This window comes from Trachurus japonicus, unplaced genomic scaffold (genome assembly GCF_045865225.1).
Source record: "Trachurus japonicus isolate A0001 unplaced genomic scaffold, Traja_1.0 AP029726.1".
NCBI classification, from domain to species: Eukaryota; Metazoa; Chordata; class Actinopteri; order Carangiformes; family Carangidae; genus Trachurus; species Trachurus japonicus.
In genome coordinates, this window is record NW_028219859.1 from 111,741 (window position 1) to 136,484 (window position 24,744).

The window sequence follows — 24,744 nt, forward strand, 5'->3', positions numbered from 1 at the left end:
AAAAATTCGTTAAAAATCCATACTTCACCCGATCAACTTCATTCCACTTCTAATACATGCAGAACCAGTTGCTGAAGCTACATTATGAACGCTGTGAAGATACGACGAACGGCGTCCGTGTGCCGCCGCGGCGACTGACGATTTTTTATCGTACAATTACGTTTGCCTTTTTCGTGGCTTTAACGAAGTCGTGTCCTCACGAAATTTCATACACAGGTCAAGAATGGCGATCTCTTTCAGCGGATAGAGTCGTTTCCCATGGGCGTGGCTAAATGCCTCAATAGCGCCCCCCTTGAAGTTTTTCCGAAATTCTCCATAGACAAATTTCGCTTACTTTGTCGTACACATACGAAACTCGACACACACGTGTATCATACCCAAACATACCAAAAATTGAATTGGAGCCACGCCCTAAACCCAACAGGAAGTCGGCCATTTTGGTTAGCATTTCTTTGACGCAAAACGAACTCCTCCGAGGGAGTTCGCCCGATTGACTTCAAATTGGGCACGGAACATCTCCAGACTGAGCTGATTACGGCTTGTGCTCCGCAGGTGTGTAGGTCAAAGGGCGTGGCTACTAGGGCACGGCCAATTTCCCGAATTCAGCTAAAAAGGTTTAAATGCTATCACGCCCACAGATTTGATCGCAGCGGCTTCAAACTTGGTGCACATGATGATGGCGTGACCCTGAACGATCCGACATATTATTTTCCTACGTCACTCATAGCGCCCCCCCGGTGGTAACAGGAAGTGCGCTAAAATTCATTAAAAATACATAGTTGCCCCCATCAACTTCATTCCAATTCTAAAACATGCCGAACAAGTTGGTGAAGGTATTTCGTGAACGCTATGACGCTACGGCTAATGGCCCCCTTGTGGCGGCGACAGGAATAGCGCTCCATCGTGAACTGCCACCTCCCACGGATTTTGCCCGATTGACTTCATATTCGCTACAGATCATCAGGAGACCGAGCTGGTCAAACACTATTAAAAGCTTTTCTCTACGTGAAACGGCGTAGCTGCTAGGGGGCGACAAAGTTGGTCAACTGCTCGTTTAGTCGCCATGCTATTACGTTTGCCTTCCACGCCCACATACTTGGTCGTAGTCACTTCAAAATTTCAGTACATGATCAGGGGCCCGCCCTCTACGCCTCCATTTGATCGTACGCTAGCTCGCTCAAGACGCCCCCTTGTGGACACAGGAAATGTCGCGTTTTGCATCGACATTGTCCGATCGGCTCGAAACTTCACATGTGTGATGAGGTCACGACCCCGTACCCAACGGCCCGCATCCCGTTACCGCCCCCCGGTGGACGAACCGTAAACCTGCCGTAACTCCATCGTACGTTGTCCGTTTTGCTCGAAACGTCGCGTGTTCGACGAGGGGACCGCCCTCGACGCAGCCGCCCACGTCCGGTTGCGCGCGGGGGTTTTCGAAGAGCGGCCCGGGGGTAGCGGGGACGCCGAGTGGCGTGGAGCGAGGGCCCGTCATAGCCGCTTGCGGCTTTAATTAGGGCCCGAGCGGCGACTGCAAGTCGCCCAGCGAAAGCCCTATTGAAATCGCGCTGTTTATTATTATTATTATTATTTTTATTATTCTTACGCGAAATGAATCGCATTTTTGGGGACTTTCCCATGCTCAGAAAGTTATATAAATTTGCATGCATGTGCAGACGGCCCAAAATTTACATCTGATAGGGTTGTCGCACATGGGCGGGGCCAAATGGCGAAATAGCGCCCCCTTTAAATTTTCAAAATGCCCATAGGGAATTTTGCTAACTTTGTCCTATGCTCACAAAATTTGGTACACATATGTATTGTATCCAGATATGCAAAAAAGCCTCTTGACCTCATGACCTCAACCCAACAGGAAGTCGGCCATTTTGGTTTTGATTTTTCCCGCCTAAACTTAACTCCTCCCACAGCATTCGCTCGATCAAGTTCAAATTAGGTACGCAACATCGTCAGACCTAGCTGAGCTTATCTTGTGCTCCGTGAGTCCGTAGGTCAAAGGGCGTGGCTGCCAGCGCTCAATACACTATGGCGTGCTCGCCATGTAATACGATTGGCTCTCACGCCCACATACTTCATCCAATCAACTTCAAACTTGCTGGACATGATGATGGCTCCGCCCTGAACGTCCCGATATATTAACTTCCCACGTAACTCATAGCGCCCCCCGGTGGTAACAGGAAGTGAACTAAAATTCATTAAAAATACATAGTTGACCCCATCAACTTCATTCCACTTGTAAAACATGCAGAACCAGTTGGTGAAGCTACATTATGAACGATGTGAAGCTACGAGTAATGGCGTCCCTGTGGGGGCGTGGCTACCATCAATTCCTCGCCATGAAAATACGTTTGGCTTTTTGATGGCTTTAATGAACACGTATCATCATGAAAATTGATAGACAGATCCAGGGTGGAGACCTCTTCCATCTGATAGGGGTGTCGCTCATGTGGCCCCCTAGTGGAAACAGGAAGTGCCATATTTTACATCAACATTGTCCGATTTCCACAAAACTTCACATTTGTAATGACTGTTCCACCCTGAACGCAACCGCCCATGTTTTGTTATGAAAATCGGTACACATGTGTAAGTTCTACTCCAAACAGGAAGTCGGCCATTTTAATTTTAATTTGTCATTTTGGTGTGATAAACACATGTTGTATTTTAACAAACTCGTCCTAGGGATTTCACTTCTTCGTCTTCTTTTTTTTTTTTTACAGCATCGTGACCCCATGGTGATCTTATCTTGTGCTCTGCGGGTGTGTAGGTCATAGGGCGTGGCTGCTATGGCTCAATGAACTTTGGCGACTGTTTCGGAGCACGCCATCCAACTTCAAACAGCTCTCACGCCCACATACTTCATCTCAGCAACTTCAATCTTGCTGGACATGATGATGGCTCCACCCTGAACGTTCTGATATATTAACTTCCCACTTTACTCATAGCGCTCCCCGGTGGTAACAAGACACAGTTTATCCCATCAACTTCATTCCAATTCTAAAACATGCACAACAAGTTGGTAAAGCTACATTATGAATGCTGTGAAGCTACGAGTAATGGAGTCCATGTGGGGGCGTGGCGACTATCAGTCCCTCACCAAGAAATTACTTTCAGCTTTTTGATGGCTTTAATGAACTCATGTTATCATGAAATTTGATACACAGGTTCAGGGTGGCGATCTCTTATATCTGATAGGGGTGTTGCTCATGTCGCCCCCATGTGGAAACAGGAAATGCCATTTTTGCATTAACATTGTCTGATTTGTTTGAAACTTAACATGTGTGATGTGGGACAGCCCAACAACAACTTAGCGCCACCTGGTGGATGAACCATCAACTTGTCATAACTCCTTCATGTTCTGTCCAATCTGCTCATACACATGTGTTAAGTCCTCATGGAAACAGGAAGTGCCATACGCATTGACAAATACCAAATCCAGACTCCTGACCTCATCAACTACAATTTGTATGCAAGTAATGATCACGTTGAGGAATCTCCAGCGACACACGTCATGTGGCAGGTTGCTCATGGTGGCGGCAGTGACTTTGATCCCTCGTCATGGAATCAGTTGATTGATTAAGTCCATGATTCTCTGTGTTTGTAGCAGCCATTTATGTCATAAGTGTTCATTTAACACATTACATGTCAAAATTTGGTTGCCACCTATCAGTTGATTGATTAAGTCCATGATTCTATGTGTTTGTAGCAGCCATTTATGTCATAAGTGTTCATTTAACACATTACATGTCAAAATTTGGTTCCACCTAATGGAAAAATGCAAACTTTTGTTTTACTCCTTTTTTCATTACTCCCAGCAGGCACTTTCTTTTCTCCCTTGGTTTTGTACTTCATGATGCTTTGTTGCAAACATTTTGAATATTAAAATTGTACTTCTCAGGATTTCACGTGTGTGTCTTTGCTGATTACAACAGGACATTTCTTTTCTTTCCCCATGCATACATGTGCACTGTTGATCAATAATAAAATCATTGAAACATTAAAGTGTAATGGCTCTAGCTGTTGTAAAGCAATTCAGTAGAAATAGCTGTAGCTCTTTTTGACAACCATAGTCAATTTCCTGCCTTGAACACATGGTGTAAACTGTCACAAATGTCCAATAAAATATTAAAACTGTCTTCCGTTTGATAATAACACTTTTATTTTCAAATATTTAAGAGAGGAAGACCCAACAGTTCCCACACAAAGCAAGCACTAAGCAACAGTGGAGAGGAAAAACTTCCTTTTAACAGGAAGAAACCTCCAGCAGAACCAGGCATAAGTGTGGGCGGCCATCTGCCTCGACCGGTTGGGTTTGAAAAAAGAGGGGGGGGGTTGGGGAAGAGGGGGAAAAAGAGAGAAGAATATAACAAAGAACATCATATGAACTACACAAACAGCTACAGAGAACATGACTACTCTTGAAGAAGGGTTGGGGAAGAGAGAGAGTTGACAGAAATATGAACAGAAATATATACACAACATGAAACATGTTACAAAACACACACTTTTTTTTTTTAAGTTTTTTTTTTTTTGTAACAGTAGGAACACCTAACAAAACAAAATCCAGAATGGATGGCTGGAGCTCAGCTGACGAGTTATGAACAGCAGGCCTGGAACCACCTGTAACACAGAACAGACAGAGAGCCAGCAAAGGAACACAGGCAAAAATATACACCAACACTGGTAACAACACATCTTGACTAAGCAATATTTGTAATACCATGGAAAACTGTCTTACACAACAATACACATTTAAAACTAAATGGATCAATCAATAACATTACTAAGTCTAAAGCTGCACAAAATCCCTTCATGATAACTAAAATAAGTAGGCAACACTACTGACTGTATATCATAAACTGATGTTTTGACATATACATGGTCAATAAGTGTGCCTCTCTCTGTGGTGGGTTGTTTCACAATTTGCACAAATCCCTCCTCGATCATACAACAACAAATTGATGATGTTAAAACATCATCATTGAAATCCCCCATCACAGCAACTGTTTTGTCTAAAGAATCTAACCAGCCAAGCAACTTCCTGAGATTTTCCTTGAACAAAGTCACAGGGTAAGATGGTGGCCTATAAATCACCACTAACAACAAGTTATAACTTTTACAGGCACAAACCAAACACTCCAAATTCACATTTGGTGCCTGAATGACATCACACACCAACACATTACTGCAATACAAACCAACACCACCATGTTGCTGGCTCTGTATTGTAACCAGTGCTGGATTACTGCCATCATATGACACACTTCGGGGACGGCTATGAAAAATATAACCATCAATCTGGACTGATTCTAAGGAAGAATTTGCAGGCAACCACGTCTCTGTAACAGCAATACAGTTAAGCTGCAAATGCTGTGTACATGACGCCAAATCTGTAACATGTCCAGATAAACCCTGCACATTCATCAAAAACACAGAGAAAGAATTTGTCTCCAGGTTAGGCCGGACCACATCTTCAGTTAAAAACTGAGGCATGCTTTGAATTGCATCCTTTATTTTGTCATTACAGAATATGGCTTTATCTGCAAAATCTTGAATCACTAAACCTGATAGAGTCGTAACACGACTCAAAGCTACATAGGCCTGACCTGGAGCAAATATTTTCTTAAGAGACACCACTGCTTGATCTACAGTAATGCCCTGTGTTTTATGTGCAGTACAAGCCCAGGCAAGTTTCAGAGGAAACTGCCGACGCAGTCCACCTTTCCCAGTGGCCCTTTCCTCCTCAGGTGCAATACCTGTTGAGCCAGCTACAACTACTGGGGTATGGGCACAGTTTTTCCTCCTCTGTGCACCAACTTTATCATCGTCAAACTTAACATAAACCAACCGAGGAAATCTACTGCCACTTTCATAAACAATATCAGTTACTGTACCACATACCCCATTGACAAGACCGTCCACAACATCAACATTTTTAATCAGCATAACACGAGCATCTTTGCCTAAAAGCAGTTTCTCATTCAAACATGTATTAGATGCTTTGGTATGATGGCCACTCAAAAGCTCTAATTTCCCAGTTCTCCTATTATTAATGAAATCTTGGGCATGGATTTCCTTGGACTCGAGACATGCTTTGAACAGCTGCTGAACATTGTGCTCATTTACTTGTTGATTTGTTGCAAAGACGTGTAAAGCTGAGCTGACTTCACCTGTTTCACGGCTTTTCAATATCTGTACATCGCTGTTCAGCAAAGGAGTCCCTTTAGTACGAGTTCTGAGTCTGTTTAACAAATTGGCAAACACACTGTCCTTCTGCCTTACAATCGTTGTCAACTCCACAACTTGAAATAAACTTGACCACAAGTTCACAGTTACATTCTCACTATACAACGATTTCCCTTTAACGGGAGGCAGCTGATAAAAGTCTCCCACAGCAAGTACACACACACCACCAAACGGTGAAAAGTCACCCGTTTGTTTGATCTGCCTTAACCGTCCATGGATGTAAGCCAGGAGGTTATGATCTACCATGGAGATCTCATCAATAATCAAAATCTGCAGATCCCTGTACTTAGCTCGCAAAGAATTGAGTTTCTCTTCCCCTAAGGGAGTGTACGGCAAGCGCACATCCTTCCCTATGCTAAATGTGTTGTGTATCGTTGCTGCATTCAAATTATATGCAGCAATGCCTGTCGGAGCTGTCAACAAAACACACACGCTATCAGGATGACGACTGACTGTTGACAAAAGCCTCCCAGCCTCATACTGAATAGCTCTGATCAAATGGCTCTTTCCAGTCCCAGCACCACCTGTAATAAATACATGAAGCGGCTCTGGCTTTTTCCCGGCTACTCGATCCAAACACCACTGACGAACACGATAAAAAATGGCCATCTGGATCTTGTTGAGTGATCTAATTAATGTCAACCCTTCATTTCTAGTCATGACATTATTTCTCTTCTCTAAATGTGCAACCTGATGCGTATTTTTGGCTAAATCAGGAATATTTACCGCATGTTCATCAACTGCTGGTTCATTATCTTTCCGTTCTTGCACACACTCTAAGCGTTCCAGCTCAGCCTCTGGACACAGCTCAGCCCAGGAATCTTCTAAAACACCATCATTATCAACTTGATTTTGAGCATGATCCAATTTATCTGCTTCCACTTCAAATTGCCGCCTATTTAAATCAACAATTGACTTGACAGATTGCCTGGACCCATTGCAAAACCTCACATAGCCATTCCTGTAAAACTCTTCAAAAGTTACACAGTTAGTAGGTTTTAGCTGGGTATCTGTGCGATACGGCAAAAACAACTGCAAAATGCTCTGATGGAACACCTCTGAATTTTTAGTTTCAGAGAAACGAGCATAACGAACTACAGCTGGTTGTGTCCGTGTTCTCTTAGCAACAAAACCAAAATCACCCTTTAACTTAATAGCGCCCTTACACTTCTCATTTTTAGTCAGAACACGATACTCGGACACAAACTGAGCCAGACACATGTCATCAAAAACACTATCTTTAGGCCTGTTCTTGTAGCGATCAACTATACTAGTCATCCACATGTCTTCGGTGCCAAGATCATGTGATGACGCAGAGGATGCCTTCTGTTTTAACACACTTAAGGGCAAACTCATCCTAATGGTACCGTCCCCTGTGGGAATGAACATGACCTTCCTGGAGCACTCTTTAAGATGCATATTTGTGAGCCTGTAAACCGCTTCCTGAGCAGACACGTCCCTGTGGTGTAAATAAACACTGCCTAACTTCTTGAGAGCCTCTTTTGCACTAACATTACCTTCTTTAGAGGCCTCTTTTTGTGCATTGCCCAACATTAACCCCATTTCCCGCTCTGCCTTGGAAATGTACGAAATAATATAAACAACACAGGCAAATGCATCAACAACAAACTGGATGTCCATATTGGCATTCCAGCATTTTAACAAAGGCTTACTGTAATGGTTAATCCAGGCCTCATTAACCTGCCTTTTCAAAACAACCTGAGTGCTACGAACACTGCTATTATAAGCTTCTTCAAAAGCCTCTTGGGTTATTCCTAAATGATGAAACAGTTGTTCTACACTATCATAACAACTGTTGTCATCTGACAAAGCCGTCTTAACGGCTGCCAAAATGTTCTTAGCCTGTTCTTTCTTCCTAGCTAAACGCTTCTCACATTCACAAGGTCCTAAAACATTTGTCGGACAACTGCACTCTACAACCTCATCAGGTTCACGACGGCTAATAAATGTCCTTGCAGAAGCAGGCCTGGGAAAATTGAAACGACACACAGTGTTTTTCTTTTTACAAGTCTTTGAGTGTCGTTTTGAGTGTTGCTGCACAGATGTTACAATGTCCAACAACTGCTCATCTGATGATGGTAGTTCACAACTCACATACTTATCAATAAACTGAACTACCTCCTCATCAGTGTTCTTATCAATCAGGGGAGCATTCTCTACCCAGAACAAACAATGGACATGAGGAGAACCTCGCTGCTGAAACTCAACCCGGTAAAAGTAATCCTTAATTTTACCTATCGGCTGAGATGGAGACATCAAAACCTCCCTAAGGAAACAATGCCACCTAAAATCAAACATTCGAGCTGCAGTGACTGGATTGCGACGCAACAAATCACACCTATCAGCCCACTCTAGATCCTCTACAGTGGCTGTCCGACCCTCCTGCTTCAGAATACTATACAGCAGATTCGTCCACCGCATATCTGCTGAACTAAAGGAACAAAACCAGGTGGGAACGCCAAGCTGACGCACACAGGCCAGAAGGTCACGCTGTGCTCCCTGCCAGAAAGCCGGGGTGCCTCTAATCGGCTTAAGAAAACGATAGCCATCATCAAACTCCAACATCTTTTTCAAAGAGTCCTCATCTTTTAAAATATCAGAAACCTTGTAGGACCTATTACCCCCTTTACCTTTACGTAAAGCTATTGAAACATTTGACTTGACCTGTTCAACCTCAGACATGTACTGCGCAAAAAATATGTATTCAACATTACTTGCAAACCTGCCATCTGCATGAAGGATCCTATTGTTGAAGTATCGCGACAAAGTCAGGCGAGACGGCCGACTCTCGTGATAAGTATTTCTGCCCTGAGGAAACAACACAGGGAAACACTTTGCTTCATTTGTACTGTCACTAAGCAGCCTCACAGGATTGTTGCCTTCTGCTGGAGCTACATTCAAAATATCATCAAAATGTTGGTCAAGCACCTCCTGACCAATATCAACAGGCATAAGGCAGGTGTCCTGAAACATACCATGTTGCTGTCTATCATGTAGAAGCTCATCCTCAGCTGCACCACCACCAGCACTGTCTACAGTATCTGATGCCTCAGGAACTTCAGCTTCCTGTTCCCTACAAAACTCATTTAACCAAGCCTCATTAAAAACAATATCCTTATAAAAGCTATTGGTCTGTTTTAAATACTGCAGGGCCTGCTTAATGTGCATAGTATCAACAAATTGATACTCATAATGACCTTTATATGTTAACTTACGCTTCAATTTAACTGCCAACAAAGACCCCTCCATATTGGAACGGGGCAGCAAGTTACTTGTCTCTACAATGTTAGCAGGAACACAGGTCACTGGACCGTGTACTCCATTTTGCCCCCCTTTAGGCAAAGCTAACATTTTCATAAAAGGAATGTGCAACGCAATCAAATGTTGCTCTAAACTATTCAAACACGACAGCTCAGGAGGGATGGCCTGAACTGTTAAATTGTTTGACCAGCACTCAGGTGGCATTTCACCTCTGTTGATCTTATAATGGCAACTATAACAAATCCACAGCTTCCCTCGAGCTGTATCTAACCAGTTACATGGCAAGTCACAGTCCTCAGTACACTGATGCAAGTAGTCCTCTGTTATGCACCTTGCTGCTATTGAGGCTACTGACTTGGTTTTGCTATAATCATCCCTCTTACAGTTCAAAACCTGATGTCTAAACAAACAGCGATGACATACACAACACACAAAATCAGGGCCATCTGCAACTTTCAACAAAAACTGCTGCATTACAAAATCAAAGCTCCCCGTCTTCTCTTTCTTTGCCAGCCTTGTTAATTTTACATCAGCTGCAATACGTTTCTTATGTTCAGGATTCTGCTGATATTTCCTGATGCTTGCAGCCTTTACTGTGTCTCTGTGAGACTTATTTAATCTGTACTTACCCTTACTAATTTCCTTAACTTTATTCTTATGTTGAACATTATGCTGGTATTTATGAATACTTAAAGCCTTTACACCTGCCTTGTGCACAACGTTATCTCTGTACTTAAAAACACTAAAAGCTTTTACACGCGCCTTGTGCACAACGTTATCTCTGTACTTAAAAACACTAAAAGCTTTTACACGCGCCTTGTGCACAACGTTATCTCTGTACTTAGAAACACTGAAAGCTTTTACAGATTGCCTGTAATCTACATTGTCTTTGTATTTACAAATGTTAAAAGCCTTTACACGTTTCCTGTGATCTACATTGTCTTTATACTTCTTTATACTAAGTGCCTTTACCCTAATTTTATGTGCAACATCCTCTCTGTATTTAGTCACACTTGCATGCTTCTTTTTGATTTTATGCAAACTATTTTGATATTTCCTTCTGCTAAATTCCTTCACATTTTCACAACGCATCCTATTTTGTTGATACAGTACTTTATTCTTTACGTTGCATTTCTTTTTAAAATAATCCGACACGTCATATTTAACTGGACTCAAGCTACCCACACCAGAATCATCACTCTGAGGTTTACTACGGCATCTAAAGCTATAGCCCCCAGAAACAGCTGCATTCACTTTACAGTAACTATAACAGTTCTGTGTTTGAGGCTGATGAACACAGACAACACTCTCATAATGATTACCGTTGACATTCTCTAAATACACAGCCTCGTTTGATAAATGCCTAGTTTTGCAACTATATTCAAGCCAGCGATCATTATAAAAGGTGAAAACACTAACACCTAAATAATCAGCTGTGGCTTGAATCTCCAATTCAGTAGCCCAATTACCAACAAAGCCCATCCTTGACACATTCAGGTATTCTGACATGGAGGAATACTCACTTCTCAAAATACCCTCATATTCCATAGGATTGCTCCTCAAGTGTCTAACAACAGCACGTCTAAGCTTCAAATGGTGCCTCTGTGTACCACTAATGGCTTGGCTAACGGACCTGAAAAAACAGTTACCATCGCCATCAATCTTCTCTGTCCTACAAGGAGTCCCTAAGGGGCCGACAGCAGAAGAAGTAGAATCCACTCTCTCTGACTCTATATTTAACTGATTACACAGAGCGAAAGCAACATCCTTAGAAAGGGGTTGGAACTGCAAATTTTTACTTCCTACATCGCCGACAAAAACAACATCAGAATTTACTGCAGCATTGTCACTACTTTTCACCTTCTTGAATGTGCTACTCCTCAGTGTGAGCTTACGCTTCTCACCTCTCTTAGTAGCTGCGCAGAACACTGGTGTGACAGGACTCTCCTCAACAGGAGCAGTAACCTGTCCCTGTGTGCAGTCCACAGCTTCACAGACCACTGGTGTGACAGGACTCTCCTCAACAGGAGCAGTAACCTGTCCCTCTGTGTAGTCAACAGTTGCACTCACACCCAAAGACAAATCTGCCGGCTTCACACTAACACCACTGATCTCAAAGAGCTTGGGTGTTTCCTGGAGAGCTGCTGCAAAGTTAGAAAAGTGCTCAAACAGAAGCTGTACTGAACTGAAATAGAGCACAACACTCTTCCCTTCACCATCGACCATCCCATCCGCACTGCGGGCATGGGAGTCGACCACAGCGTACTGGCCATCTTCACCAATTATGGCACAAGTACTGCCACACAATGTGAAAAAACACATGTTGTACTTTGTACACATCCTACTGAATCCATCACTGAAAGTGGTATGCACACCGGAATCAACAAACTCTCCCTCGACAACATCAACATCTCCAGCTACAAATTCACCAAGATCCACATCAAATGTCTGTCCATCAAGGACACACTGCCGAGGCAAATCCGGGACAGAAAGGCACTCTTCCTCCTTCCCACTGATCATGCCGCCCTCCCTCAGGGATGTGTAGAGCTCATCACCTGAGATCACAACCTTGTCCAGTGTATCAGCCTGCCATGAAAACACACTCTCAGTGGTGTGTTTCATCAGAGCCCCACAACTAACAGCCACACACTGACGACCGTTGTATTTAAACCTCATGTCGCCTTGATGGAAACTCCCTTTAACGGAAGTGCGACCCTGGGACTGAGTGGGAGCCTGTGGCGCAGCCGCCACCACAGGAACACTGCAGCTCTCTCCCTCAGCAACACACTCCTCCACAGAGATGCTACTGACTCCAAACCACTCTGCACCCAACGACTCTTGAAGTTTCCGGATGTGAAACATCAGGTCCTTCAAGCACGTGTTAAACACTACAGCAGACCGACCTGTGTCTGAACAAGCCAACCCTGAAGCATTGCGCGTCCCACAATCCACCACTACCAGGTACTCCCCGTGCTGAATGATCAAGCTGACCGCTTCATGGAGATTCAACACGCACAGTCCATCCCTCGACAGATGCTGCTGCAGGTCTTCCTCCAACGCAGTCCCATCTTCAAACTCCTTGTAGACAGCCTGACTAACATCCACCCTCCACGTCTTACCAAACAGACCAAACTGCTGCTGGCCGAAACCTCCCCCTCCCTTTCCCACCCGAGCTGCCAACTTCACCCCCTCGACACGAACATCATCAATGTCTGCTGCGCGCCAGGTACAAACGGGAGAAAGACTATGTCTGACTGCTGCAACGACACTGCATGACACGTACACATCGGCATCTAAATGGGACGATGTTCTACGCAGGCTGCTCCCTACCACTACTGCTTGAGGCTGGTGTGCACATGTGCAAGGCAAAGGACTAATACATTCACCTTGAGGCTGGACAGGGACAGGCACCGGGGCGGGAGGGACAGCCGCAGGACGGGTAGGCACACCGGGAGGAAGAGTGGTCCCCGACGCAGCACAGGTCGACACAGGCAGTGGTGTCGCCTCCTACAATAGAAAGAGAAAGAAAAACACATTAACAGTTTGACACAGACAGGATCATTAAACCAACATGCTACCACATTATCCACAACAGCAGAGAGCTTTGCAAGGATCTTTGTGCTTGCCTCCTGCTCCGGAACCCGGGCTTCAGGACGGACAGTCAACACGGATGTTGAGGTCACGACCTGCAAAGAGAAAGATGGAGAAAGAAAAAAAAACATAACTACAAAAGGAAAAACACATTGATGTATTTCCCTTAAGGGGATAGTTAACCCAAAATTTAAATTTCACTCATTATCTACTCACCCTCATGTATACCAAGAGCTGTGAAAATTTTAACTCAGAGAAGGAGCAGAGGACTCTGAAAATTCTCAGAGCTCTTAGTCGACATGAGGGAGAGGAGATAATGAATGAAATTTGAATTTTGGGTGAACTTTCCCTTTAAACTTTGTATTCAAGTCCTCTGACTGTTTGCTCAACTTCAGAGAATATTCCCTATGGATAAAGTACTGTTTCACATTTCACTTTTTAACATGAAAGGGATAGTTCACCCAAAATTCAAATTTCACTCATCTACTCACCCTCATGTACTGTAGGCTAAGAGCTGTGAGAATTTTCAGAGTCCTCCGTCCCTTCTCTGAATTACGGGGGATGTCCAAAAAGACACACCAAAAAACATCCAAAGAAAGTTGGTGTCCATTGACAACCATTATATGGACAAATTCTGCTGTGTGGAGCCCCCTGTAACTCAGAGGAGGAACAGAGGACTCTTAGGAAGAGACACCTCTTAGTTGACATGAGGGTGAGCAGATAATGAGTGAAATTTGAATTTTGGGTGAACTATCCCCTTAACAAAACTGCACCTACCTTCACCGCCGCCGCCTCCTGCACGACACTGGCAGACACCGGAGCTGTACGTGCCGCCACCACCTGCAAATACACAAAATAAGATCATAAATATCATCCTAAACAGACAAGCAATGACGTCATTTTTCACAGTAAGTTAATTCTAACTGCTGTTAACTGCTCAACCTGCAGCACAGTCTCCATCAGGATTAAATGATTACATACCTGCTTCCTAGCATGTCTGTGCTTCAGGGAAACAGGTTTGCATTGGCGTTTCACAGGCGGGGGCTAATGTGAGAAAAAAATAATCAAATCATCAAATACAGATTACAACCCTTTAAACACAAACACTGTTGCATTATTTCCAGTCTAGAAGAAACAAAAAACAAGTTTATATTTCATCTATCACAAGTACTGTAAATTTCACATTATCTACCTTGTTGCCTGTGGGAACGCCGCCGAGAGCCGATGGAACAAGCGTGTCCATGGCCTCCAGAATGTTAGGCGAAAACCGGCCAGGATTCGATGGAATGTCACACTCCGCCTTCAAGGCCACCGAAATGTCATCCATCTGTAAGAAAGACATGTAGCTTCTTTAAAGCCTGCAATTTCTTAAATGAAGCAAACACAAACTATCACTGTTGTGTAGTTAAATAAGAACATACGTACCGTACACTGAACCACCTCTGAATCCTCGTCACCAGAGCCGTGCTCCTCAGAGTCGTGCTCCTGGTCACCGGGGTGGCTACGCTGTAATGACAAATGGCACAAAAAATTAGGATCAACTGACAATGTTCTCTTTCTTTCATCCAAGCGCAGTCACAGTGTTCAACCTCTTACCTTCCTGCCGGACCGAAAAGTTGTCCACTTGGTGGGGGGGAGTCGTGGAGTATTGTCAGGGGTCTCCTTCCCCACCAGAACCAGAACGGGAACCACCCGCTTGGGCGTTGGTTGAGGCTTTGGAGAAACCAGGTACTGCACCTGTGGCGGAGGTGCTGGTCTCTCCAGGTGCCCGATGGTGGCAACCCACAGACAGTCTGCAAGAATATCCACTCCTGCATTACCGCTGAGGTGAATCTACAATGACACAAACAAAAGATTAAACATTAATTTGAAAAATGCGACTTTTACTGAACATGTTGTATCACTTCATATTGGTGATATTAAAATACATTCTACTTACACCATCACGGGCCCAGAGTCTGCGGTTACTGAGGGGGAAGCGGTCAAAATGGTGATAAAACGTAACACCTATAAAAAGAAAAAACATTGATCATAAAAAACACGTTTCAAAAAGGCAGTGTCAATTTAAGGTCAGAAAACCATTAAGGTGATAATATTATAAATTATATAATTCTCAAATACAATTGCAGCCATATCATTATTTTCAAACATACCGAACTGTTTTGACACGGCGGAAAATTGATTCCGGAATAGCTGTTGGATCCCCTCCGTGACCTTCAAGCGTGGTACAAGGTCAGCGACAAAAACCTAGATATAACAACACAAAAATAATCGTTAATAACTAAAAAAAAACCTATGGACCTGTACACAGCAACTTCATTTTTTTTTTTTTTAATAAAACATACCTCTGCAGACGGCCATTTGCTCAGTACAGTAGCCAGGTACTTAGCAAAGGCTTTCCCACCGTGTTCGGGGGTGGGACTGGCCGTGAGGTTGTTTCCTGGCGCAATGACACAGACAGCGTCAGGGGTCCGAGGAACAGCGTGCTCAACCTCGGTGCTGAGAAGAACAGCGTGCTTAACCTCGGTGCTGAGATGATCTGCGCACGCCCCAGGAACGGACAGGAAGCCAAAGGTGTAGCGATCCCCTGGCATCCGCACGGTCCTATCTGCAAGCTCACGCAGATGGGACGCCCCTATGACAAGAACAAACTGGAACAAAAAGACAGAATTTCTCTTAGGATGAAAACAAACATTTCAAACTACTGTGTTACTTTATAGTTTGTACATACCTTCTTGCCAGGGACCTCGGCAGGAATGAACATTTTGTAGTGGTGCCCAGTGAGCTCCGAAAATGCCCATTGGCGAACTCGATGGCGCCACCCTGTGCCATGAGCTGTTGAAGATAAAATGATTGTCTTAAAAAAGGCCAACTTCCAGTAGTATTTAACCACAATATGTAAACACTAACAGACTATAGAAATGCACATAGTTAAGACTTCAACACATATGATACATTACCACATAAATGAAATGTTGATTTTGAACATGGAAGACTACTTACTGTCACCAGAAACACTGGGGGCCGGCTGAGGATGAAACACCTCAGCCCGTCGTGCCGCCTCCCTCCGCTTAGCTGCTTCGACACGACGGTGGGACTTGCCACGGGGCATCTACAAGTAGAAAGACACAGTCAATCAATCAATCAATTACTCAAGACAATTACTTCATTACTTTGCATCTACAGAATAACAGTTCATGACTGAAAATACTGTTACTGTAAATCCATATAATGAGGTAGCAGCCACTTTGTCCCCACAAGCATTTATGCAGCTTTAATTGTACTGAAACATGCTCAAACACATCACTGTAAAGTCAGTATTATTCTGATAAAGTTTTGGCCTAAAGAAAACTTTTGAAATCACACTAGTCCCCCCACAAGCACTTATAGTCTACAGATTACTCAATGAAACACAGCACAGGTACACAGGCTATTGTCACACCTCTCCACTGTTCTTATATTTAATTCAATTCAATTGAGAGTGAGGAGTTGTCGTCACAGCTCAGAGCCCCAATACATCCATGTCAGAGCCCCGCCCCCCTTCTCCGCCATGATGGAAGGATTCCGGTGGCAACAGCCATACTAGTCTATGGGCAAAACAAAATCGTCTACTCCGTAATTTACTGTTTTACAATGCCAGAAATCACTGCTGTGTTAAAAACTGCTTCAGTGATTTACTTTCTCCTTATTCTTTCTAGTAATTTGTTGATCTGTTGGCGCAAAAAAGAGCTAGAATTTAGTCCGTCTCTGTGCTGTTCTGATGACGTTGCCCCTGGCAACCGATAGCGTCTCCTTCCATCATGGCCGACCATCGTCACGTGACTCCTCACTCTCAATACAAAAAAACTTTATTTATACCCGAGGGGCAATTAAAAGGGCAGCCTGAGCAGTTCAATTGAATAACATATAGACAACAACAGTCACACGCATGCACACATGCACGCACGCACACACACACACGCACACGCACACGCACACAACATCAAATACGAGATAGATAGATTTAGCATTAAAAACAAAGACAAAAACATCACCATGCTGTTTAAGTCTTTTCACTATAAGGGATAGTTCAACATTTTGGCAAATTGGCCCATTGCCATAATCGCTATAGTCATAGCAGTAGGTTCATTACCTTTAATTGTAGGTGTAAGCTATTTTCAGTACGGCGGAGCGCAGCAGCAGGCTGCTCAGAGCTACGCTATGGAGGCTAACGGAATTTCTTGGTTTCCCTCATTAAACTCATCAAATTCAACATCCCAAAACTCCACAGCGCTTTTGTAGACAAGTTGTGACCTGCACAACCACCACGCTATGAGATAATGACGGAACGATACGAAACGGAGCCGTTTGAGGTAAATACAGGGTAAATACGGAGACTGCTTGCTGAAAAACTGTCCCTGAACGCAACGCGCATCAGCGGTTTTGTATGAATTTACCTCGAAAACGGCTCCGTTTCGTATCGTTCCGTCATTATCTCATAGCGTGGTGGTTGTGCAGGTCACAACTTGTCTACAAAAGCGCTGTGGAGTTTTGGGATGTTGAATTTGATGAGTTTAATGAGGGAACCAAGAAATTCCGTTAGCCTCCATAGCGTAGCTCTGAGCAGCCAGCTGCTGCGCTCCGCCGTACTGAAAATAGCTTACACCTACAATTAAAGGTAATGAACCTACTGCTATGACTATAGCGATTATGGCAATGGGCCAATTTGCCAAAATGTTGAACTATCCCTTTAACAAAACCAAAACTGTTCACCACCACAGCACAGACACAGTCAATCAATCAATTACTCAAGACAATTACTTCATTACTTTGCATCTACAGAATAACAGTTCATGACTGAAAATACTGTTACTGTAAATCCATATAATGAGGTAGCAGCCACTTTGTCTCCACAAGCATTTATGCAACTTTAATTGTACTGAAACATGCTCAAACACATCACTGTTAAGTCAGTATTATTCTGATAAAGTTTTGGCCTAAAGAAAACTTTTGAAATCACACTAGTCCCCCCACAAGCACTTATAGTCTACAGATTACTCAATGAAACACAGCACAGGTACACAGGCTATTGTCACACCTCTCCACTGTTCTTATATTCAATTCAATACAAAAAAAACTTTATTTATACCCGAGGGGCAATTAAAAGGGCAGCCTGAGCAGTTCAATTGAATAACCACACACACACACACACACACACACACACACACACACACACACACACAATCAAATACGAGATAGACAGATTTAGCATAGTTCACCCAAAATTTAAATTTCACTCATTATCTACTCACCCTCATGTATACCAAGAGCTGTGAAAATTTTAACTCAGAGAAGGAGCAGAGGACTCTCTCAGAGCTCTTAGTCGACATGAGGGAGAGGAGAGAATGAATGAAATTTGAATTTTGGGTGAACTTTCCCTTTAAACTTTGTATTCAAGTCCTCTGACTGTTTGCTCAACTTCAGTTTCAATTAAAAGGGCAGCCTGAGCAGTTCAATTGAATAACATATAGACAACAACAGTCACACGCATGCACACATGCACGCACGCACACACACACACACACACACGCACACAACATCAAATACGAGATAGATAGATTTAGCATTAAAAACAAAGACAAAAACATCACCATGCTGTTTAAGTCTTTTCACTATAAGGGATAGTTCAACATTTTGGCAAATTGGCCCATTGCCATAATTGCTATAGTCATAGCAGTAGGTTCATTACCTTTAATTGTAGGTGTAAGCTATTTTCAGTACGGCGGAGCGCAGCAGCAGGCTGCTCAGAGCTACGCTATGGAGGCTAACGGAATTTCTTGGTTTCCCTCATTAAACTCATCAAATTCAACATCCCAAAACTCCACAGCGCTTTTGTAGACAAGTTGTGACCTGCACAACCACCACGCTATGAGATAATGACGGAACGATACGAAACGGAGCCGTTTTCGAGGTAAATACAGGGTAAATACGGAGACTGCTTGCTGAAAAACTGTCCCTGAACGCAACGCGCATCAGCGGTTTTGTATGAATTTACCTCGAAAACGGCTCCGTTTCGTATCGTTCCGTCATTATCTCATAGCGTGGTGGTTGTGCAGGTCACAACTTGTCTACAAAAGCGCTGTGGAGTTTTGGGATGTTGAATTTGATGAGTTTAATGAGGGAAACCAAGAAATTCCGTTAGCCTCCATAGCGTAGCTCTGAGCAGCCAGCTGCTGCGCTCCGCCGTACTGAAAATAGCTTACACCTACAATTAAAGGTAATGAACCTACTGCTATGACTATAGCGATTATGGCAATGGGCCAATTTGCCAAAATGTTGAACTATCCCTTTAACAAAACCAAAACTGTTCACCACCACAGCACAGACACAGTCAATCAATCAATTACTCAAGACAATTACTTCATTACTTTGCATCTACAGAATAACAGTTCATGACTGAAAATACTGTTACTGTAAATCCATATAATGAGGTAGCAGCCACTTTGTCTCCACAAGCATTTATGCAACTTTAATTGTACTGAAACATGCTCAAACACATCACTGTTAAGTCAGTATTATTCTGATAAAGTTTTGGCCTAAAGAAAACTTTTGAAATCACACTAGTCCCCCCACAAGCACTTATAGTCTACAGATTACTCAATGAAACACAGCACAGGTACACAGGCTATTGTCACACCTCTCCACTGTTCTTATATTCAATTCAATACAAAAAAAACTTTATTTATACCCGAGGGGCAATTAAAAGGGCAGCCTGAGCAGTTCAATTGAATAACCACACACACACACACACACACACACACACACACACACACACACACACACAATCAAATACGAGATAGACAGATTTAGCATAGTTCACCCAAAATTTAAATTTCACTCATTATCTACTCACCCTCATGTATACCAAGAGCTGTGAAAATTTTAACTCAGAGAAGGAGCAGAGGACTCTCTCAGAGCTCTTAGTCGACATGAGGGAGAGGAGAGAATGAATGAAATTTGAATTTTGGGTGAACTTTCCCTTTAAACTTTGTATTCAAGTCCTCTGACTGTTTGCTCAACTTCAGTTTCAATTAAAAGGGCAGCCTGAGCAGTTCAATTGAATAACATATAGACAACAACAGTCACACGCATGCACACATGCACGCACGCACGCACGCACACACACACGCACACACACACACCATCAAATACAAGATAGATAGATTTAGCATTAAAAACAAAGACAAAAACATCACCATGCTGTTTAAGTCTTTTCACTATAAGGGATAGTTCAACATTTTGGCAAATTGGCCCATTGCCATAATTGCTATAGTCATAGCAGTAGGTTCATTACCTTTAATTGTAGGTGTAAGCTATTTTCAGTACGGCGGAGCGCAGCAGCAGGCTGCTCAGAGCTACGCTATGGAGGCTAACGGAATTTCTTGGTTTCCCTCATTAAACTCATCAAATTCAACATCCCAAAACTCCACAGCGCTTTTGTAGACAAGTTGTGACCTGCACAACCACCACGCTATGAGATAATGACGGAACGATACGAAACGGAGCCGTTTTCGAGGTAAATACAGGGTAAATACGGAGACTGCTTGCTGAAAAACTGTCCCTGAACGCAACGCGCATCAGCGGTTTTGTATGAATTTACCTCGAAAACGGCTCCGTTTCGTATCGTTCCGTCATTATCTCATAGCGTGGTGGTTGTGCAGGTCACAACTTGTCTACAAAAGCGCTGTGGAGTTTTGGGATGTTGAATTTGATGAGTTTAATGAGGGAAACCAAGAAATTCCGTTAGCCTCCATAGCGTAGCTCTGAGCAGCCAGCTGCTGCGCTCCGCCGTACTGAAAATAGCTTACACCTACAATTAAAGGTAATGAACCTACTGCTATGACTATAGCGATTATGGCAATGGGCCAATTTGCCAAAATGTTGAACTATCCCTTTAACAAAACCAAAACTGTTCACCACCACAGCACAGACACAGTCAATCAATCAATTACTCAAGACAATTACTTCATTACTTTGCATCTACAGAATAACAGTTCATGACTGAAAATACTGTTACTGTAAATCCATATAATGAGGTAGCAGCCACTTTGTCTCCACAAGCATTTATGCAACTTTAATTGTACTGAAACATGCTCAAACACATCACTGTTAAGTCAGTATTATTCTGATAAAGTTTTGGCCTAAAGAAAACTTTTGAAATCACACTAGTCCCCCCACAAGCACTTATAGTCTACAGATTACTCAATGAAACACAGCACAGGTACACAGGCTATTGTCACACCTCTCCACTGTTCTTATATTCAATTCAAAAAAAACTTTATTTATACCCGAGGGGCAATTAAAAGGGCAGCCTGAGCAGTTCAATTGAATAACCCCACACACACACACACACACACACACACACACACACACACACACACACACACACACACACACACACACACACACACACACACACACACACACACACACACACACACACACACACACACACACACACACACACACACACACACGAGATAGACAGATTTAGCATAGTTCACCCAAAATTTAAATTTCACTCATTATCTACTCACCCTCATGTATACCAAGAGCTGTGAAAATTTTAACTCAGAGAAGGAGCAGAGGACTCTCTCAGAGCTCTTAGTCGACATGAGGGAGAGGAGAGAATGAATGAAATTTGAATTTTGGGTGAACTTTCCCTTTAAACTTTGTATTCAAGTCCTCTGACTGTTTGCTCAACTTCAGTTTCAATTAAAAGGGCAGCCTGAGCAGTTCAATTGAATAACATATAGACAACAACAGTCACACGCATGCACACATGCACGCACGCACGCACACACACACACACACACACACACACACGCACACACACACACACAACATCAAATACAAGATAGATAGATTTAGCATTAAAAACAAAGACAAAAACATCACCATGCTGTTTAAGTCTTTTCACTTAACAAAACCAAAACTGTTCACCACCACAGCACATTCTGACTTTCATCAAATATGTCCACATGTCAAGTATAAAGACCCAGTCAATTAATTATACAACACAATTAATTCAATACTTAGCATCTACAGTTAATGACTAAAAATACTATTGCTGTTAAATACCTTAATAATGAAAGTCAACCTCCAATCTCCACAAGCATATATGCTACCATCGTGTGGCTACCATTAGCTCATTATCACATCAAAGAAGCCTCTTTACTGGCTGGTTTCTCTGTCTAGCTCGGTGTTGCAACTGTGTTTGTTGGTCCTACGAATAGTTTATATGAGCGTTTAGCGGAGATTCTAACCTTTCTGTTGATATGCAGCATTACATGTCTCTGTGTGTGCTACCTTGTTGCTTGTGCAGACTCAGGCCTTGTCAGACTGCCCCCAGATATGGGCGGCTTCAGGGAAGAAGAGTACCGACTACTGACGGAGCTCACTGGGCACCACTACAACTTATCACTCCATAACTTTGAAATAACCACTGTGTCCTCCTACGTAGCTGCAGCTACCTAGCTCAGACGCTAACGCTACCTAGCCACGATGCTAACTAGCTGCTATGCCAGGCTGAGCTCAACAAAACGTTTCAATTAATTTACTGCAGGGCACAGCTTAGTTTGTAACACACCAACACAATTAATACCACAAGCAAGAGCAACACGACAAGGCAACAACCAAGCTCTAAGTTACACACAATGTACTTACTGTAAAGAGTGGCTGGTCCCGCCTAGGTGAAATCTGGGTGGTGAAGTTGAAGGTGGTGTATGAGGTTTGAGGTCGAAAAGTGTTCTCTCTGCAACAAGCTTTGAAAAGCACTTGTCTAGCAAAAGCCTCAAGGGTGTTTGTCTCTCGCAGTGAGTCTAGATGCAATGCTGCTCTAAACTCAGAGTTTGAAACAAACGGAATGAGCGGCTATCGGCGCCCCCTATTTATACTGCTGGAGTTCGAATTCAAAGCGACCAATCACAGCGCAGCGCAAGCTCCGACCCCTTGGTTACTGTTGCTATGTGTCCTCTGACGTGAAAAATACAGATTTTTTTTTGTTGGTTTGTCTGTTTTATGAATAGAATAGAATAGAAATAATTGATTTATCCCTGAAGGGAAATTCCAATTAATCAGGTAGCTCACAATACAAAACAGAAACACAATATAAAACAGAAACATATCAAGAAGAATTATTAAATTAAATTTAAGTAAGTAAATATCCTCTCACTGATTATTATAAAAATAAATAATTAATAATTAAATATTAAAATAAAATACAATGTCATACTGCAGATTTTGATCCTTAAATTATTATTTTTATACAGTACATGTTGACTGAAAATGAAATAATTATAACCAGGCTGTGTGTGTGTGTGTGTGTGTATGTGCATGCATGCGTGCGTGTGTGTGTGAGTGCGTGCGTGTGCGTGTGTGTATGTTTGTGCGTGCATGTGCATGACCTCATGACCTCAACCCAACAGGAAGTCGGCCATTTTGGTTTTGATTTTTCCCGCATAAAATGAACTCCTCCCACAGCGTTCGCCCGATCAAGTTGAAATTAGGTACACCACATCTCCAGACCTAGCTGAGCTTATCTTGTGCAACGTTAGTCCGTAGGTCAAAGGGCGTGGCTGCCAGCGCTCAATACACTATGGCGTGCTCGCCATGTACATACGAGTGGCTCTCACGCCCACATACTTCATCCAATCAACTTCAAACTTGCTGGACATGATGATGGCTCCGCCCTGAACGTCCCGATATATTAACTTCCCACGTAACTCATAGCGCCCCCCGGTGGTAACAGGAAGTGAACTAAAATTCATTAAAAATACATAGTTCACCCCATCAACTTCATTCCACTTCTAAAACATGCAGAACCAGTTGGTGAAGCTACATTATGAAGACTGTGAAGCTACGAGTAATGGCGTCCCTGTGGGGGCGTGGCTACCATCAATTCCTCGCCATGAAAATACGTTTGGCTTTTTGATGGCTTTAATGAACTCGTATCATCATGAAAATTGATAGACAGGTCCAGGGTGGAGACCTCTTCCATCTGATAGGGGTGTCGCTCATGTGGCCCCCTAGTGGAAACAGGAAGTGCCATTTTTTGCATCAACATTGTCCGATTTCCACCAAACTTCACATGTGTGATGAGGGGCTGACCCTGAACACACCTGCACGCATCCCATTACTGCCCCCTAGTGGACGAACCTTTAACTGCTCATAACTCCCTCATGCTTTGTCCAATTTCCACGAAACTTCACATGTGTGATGAGGGACTGACCCTGAACACACCTGCACGCATCCCATTACTGCCCCCTAGTGGACGAACCTTTAACTGCTCATAACTCCCTCATGCTTTGTCCGATTCACTCCAAACTTCACACGAGTGATGAGGGGCCGCCCCTGAACGCACCACACCACATGCGGTGACTGCCCCCTGGTGGATGAACGAAACATTGCATTTTTGGCCTCCTTCCGGGGTTTTTTCTCCATTTCTGCTCCGCGCCACGGCCCCGGCGTGCCTCAGGCCCCGCGGTGGCATGGGCGAGCGAGGGCCCGCCATCGCCGCTTGCGGCTTTAATTATTATTATTATTATTATTATTATTATTCCCCCTCTTTAAACC

The 24,744-nt window shown here is 43.3% G+C and overlaps 2 protein-coding genes and 1 long non-coding RNA gene across 3 annotated transcripts; all 3 read right to left on the bottom strand.

The window, feature by feature from the left end:
* Nucleotides 1-4,779: 4,779 nt before the first annotated feature.
* Nucleotides 4,780-9,890, bottom strand: LOC146960976 (uncharacterized). The gene has a single exon (XM_085771888.1). It carries the CDS (start codon nt 9,742-9,744, stop codon nt 4,780-4,782), a length of 4,965 nt encoding a protein of 1,654 aa, XP_085628014.1. The 5' UTR covers nt 9,745-9,890.
* Nucleotides 9,891-9,926: 36 nt separating this feature from the next.
* LOC146960977 (uncharacterized) lies at nt 9,927-15,761 on the bottom strand. Its single transcript, XM_085771889.1, has 11 exons — nt 15,477-15,761; nt 15,285-15,378; nt 15,071-15,138; nt 14,728-14,964; nt 14,557-14,637; nt 14,324-14,458; nt 14,113-14,175; nt 13,909-13,971; nt 13,167-13,226; nt 10,722-13,047; nt 9,927-9,940 (listed from the first exon to the last, which is right to left on the bottom strand). Exons 1-11 carry the CDS (start codon nt 15,723-15,725, stop codon nt 9,927-9,929), a joined length of 3,390 nt encoding a protein of 1,129 aa, XP_085628015.1. The 5' UTR covers nt 15,726-15,761.
* Nucleotides 15,762-15,872: 111 nt separating this feature from the next.
* On the bottom strand, nt 15,873-23,199 carry LOC146960978 (uncharacterized). Its single transcript, XR_015035321.1, has 3 exons — nt 22,837-23,199; nt 16,135-16,243; nt 15,873-15,966 (listed from the first exon to the last, which is right to left on the bottom strand). It is a non-coding gene; the product is annotated as an uncharacterized LOC146960978 (long non-coding RNA).
* Nucleotides 23,200-24,744: the final 1,545 nt, after the last annotated feature.

Excerpts from the sequence above, each read along its gene's own strand:
- LOC146960977 (XM_085771889.1), bottom strand. The coding sequence starts at position 15,725 with ATGCCAGGGGATCGCTACACCTTTGGCTTCCTGTCCGTTCCTGGGGCG. Across the intron at positions 14,965-15,070 it reads GACTCTGGGCCCGTGATGGT|ATTCACCTCAGCGGTAATGC; the intron begins GTAAGTAGAATG and ends GTGTCATTGTAG. Across the intron at positions 14,176-14,323 it reads GCGTTCCCACAGGCAACAAG|CCCCCGCCTGTGAAACGCCA; the intron begins GTAGATAATGTG and ends TTCTCACATTAG.
- LOC146960976 (XM_085771888.1), bottom strand. The coding sequence starts at position 9,744 with ATGCCACCTGAGTGCTGGTCAAACAATTTAACAGTTCAGGCCATCCCT.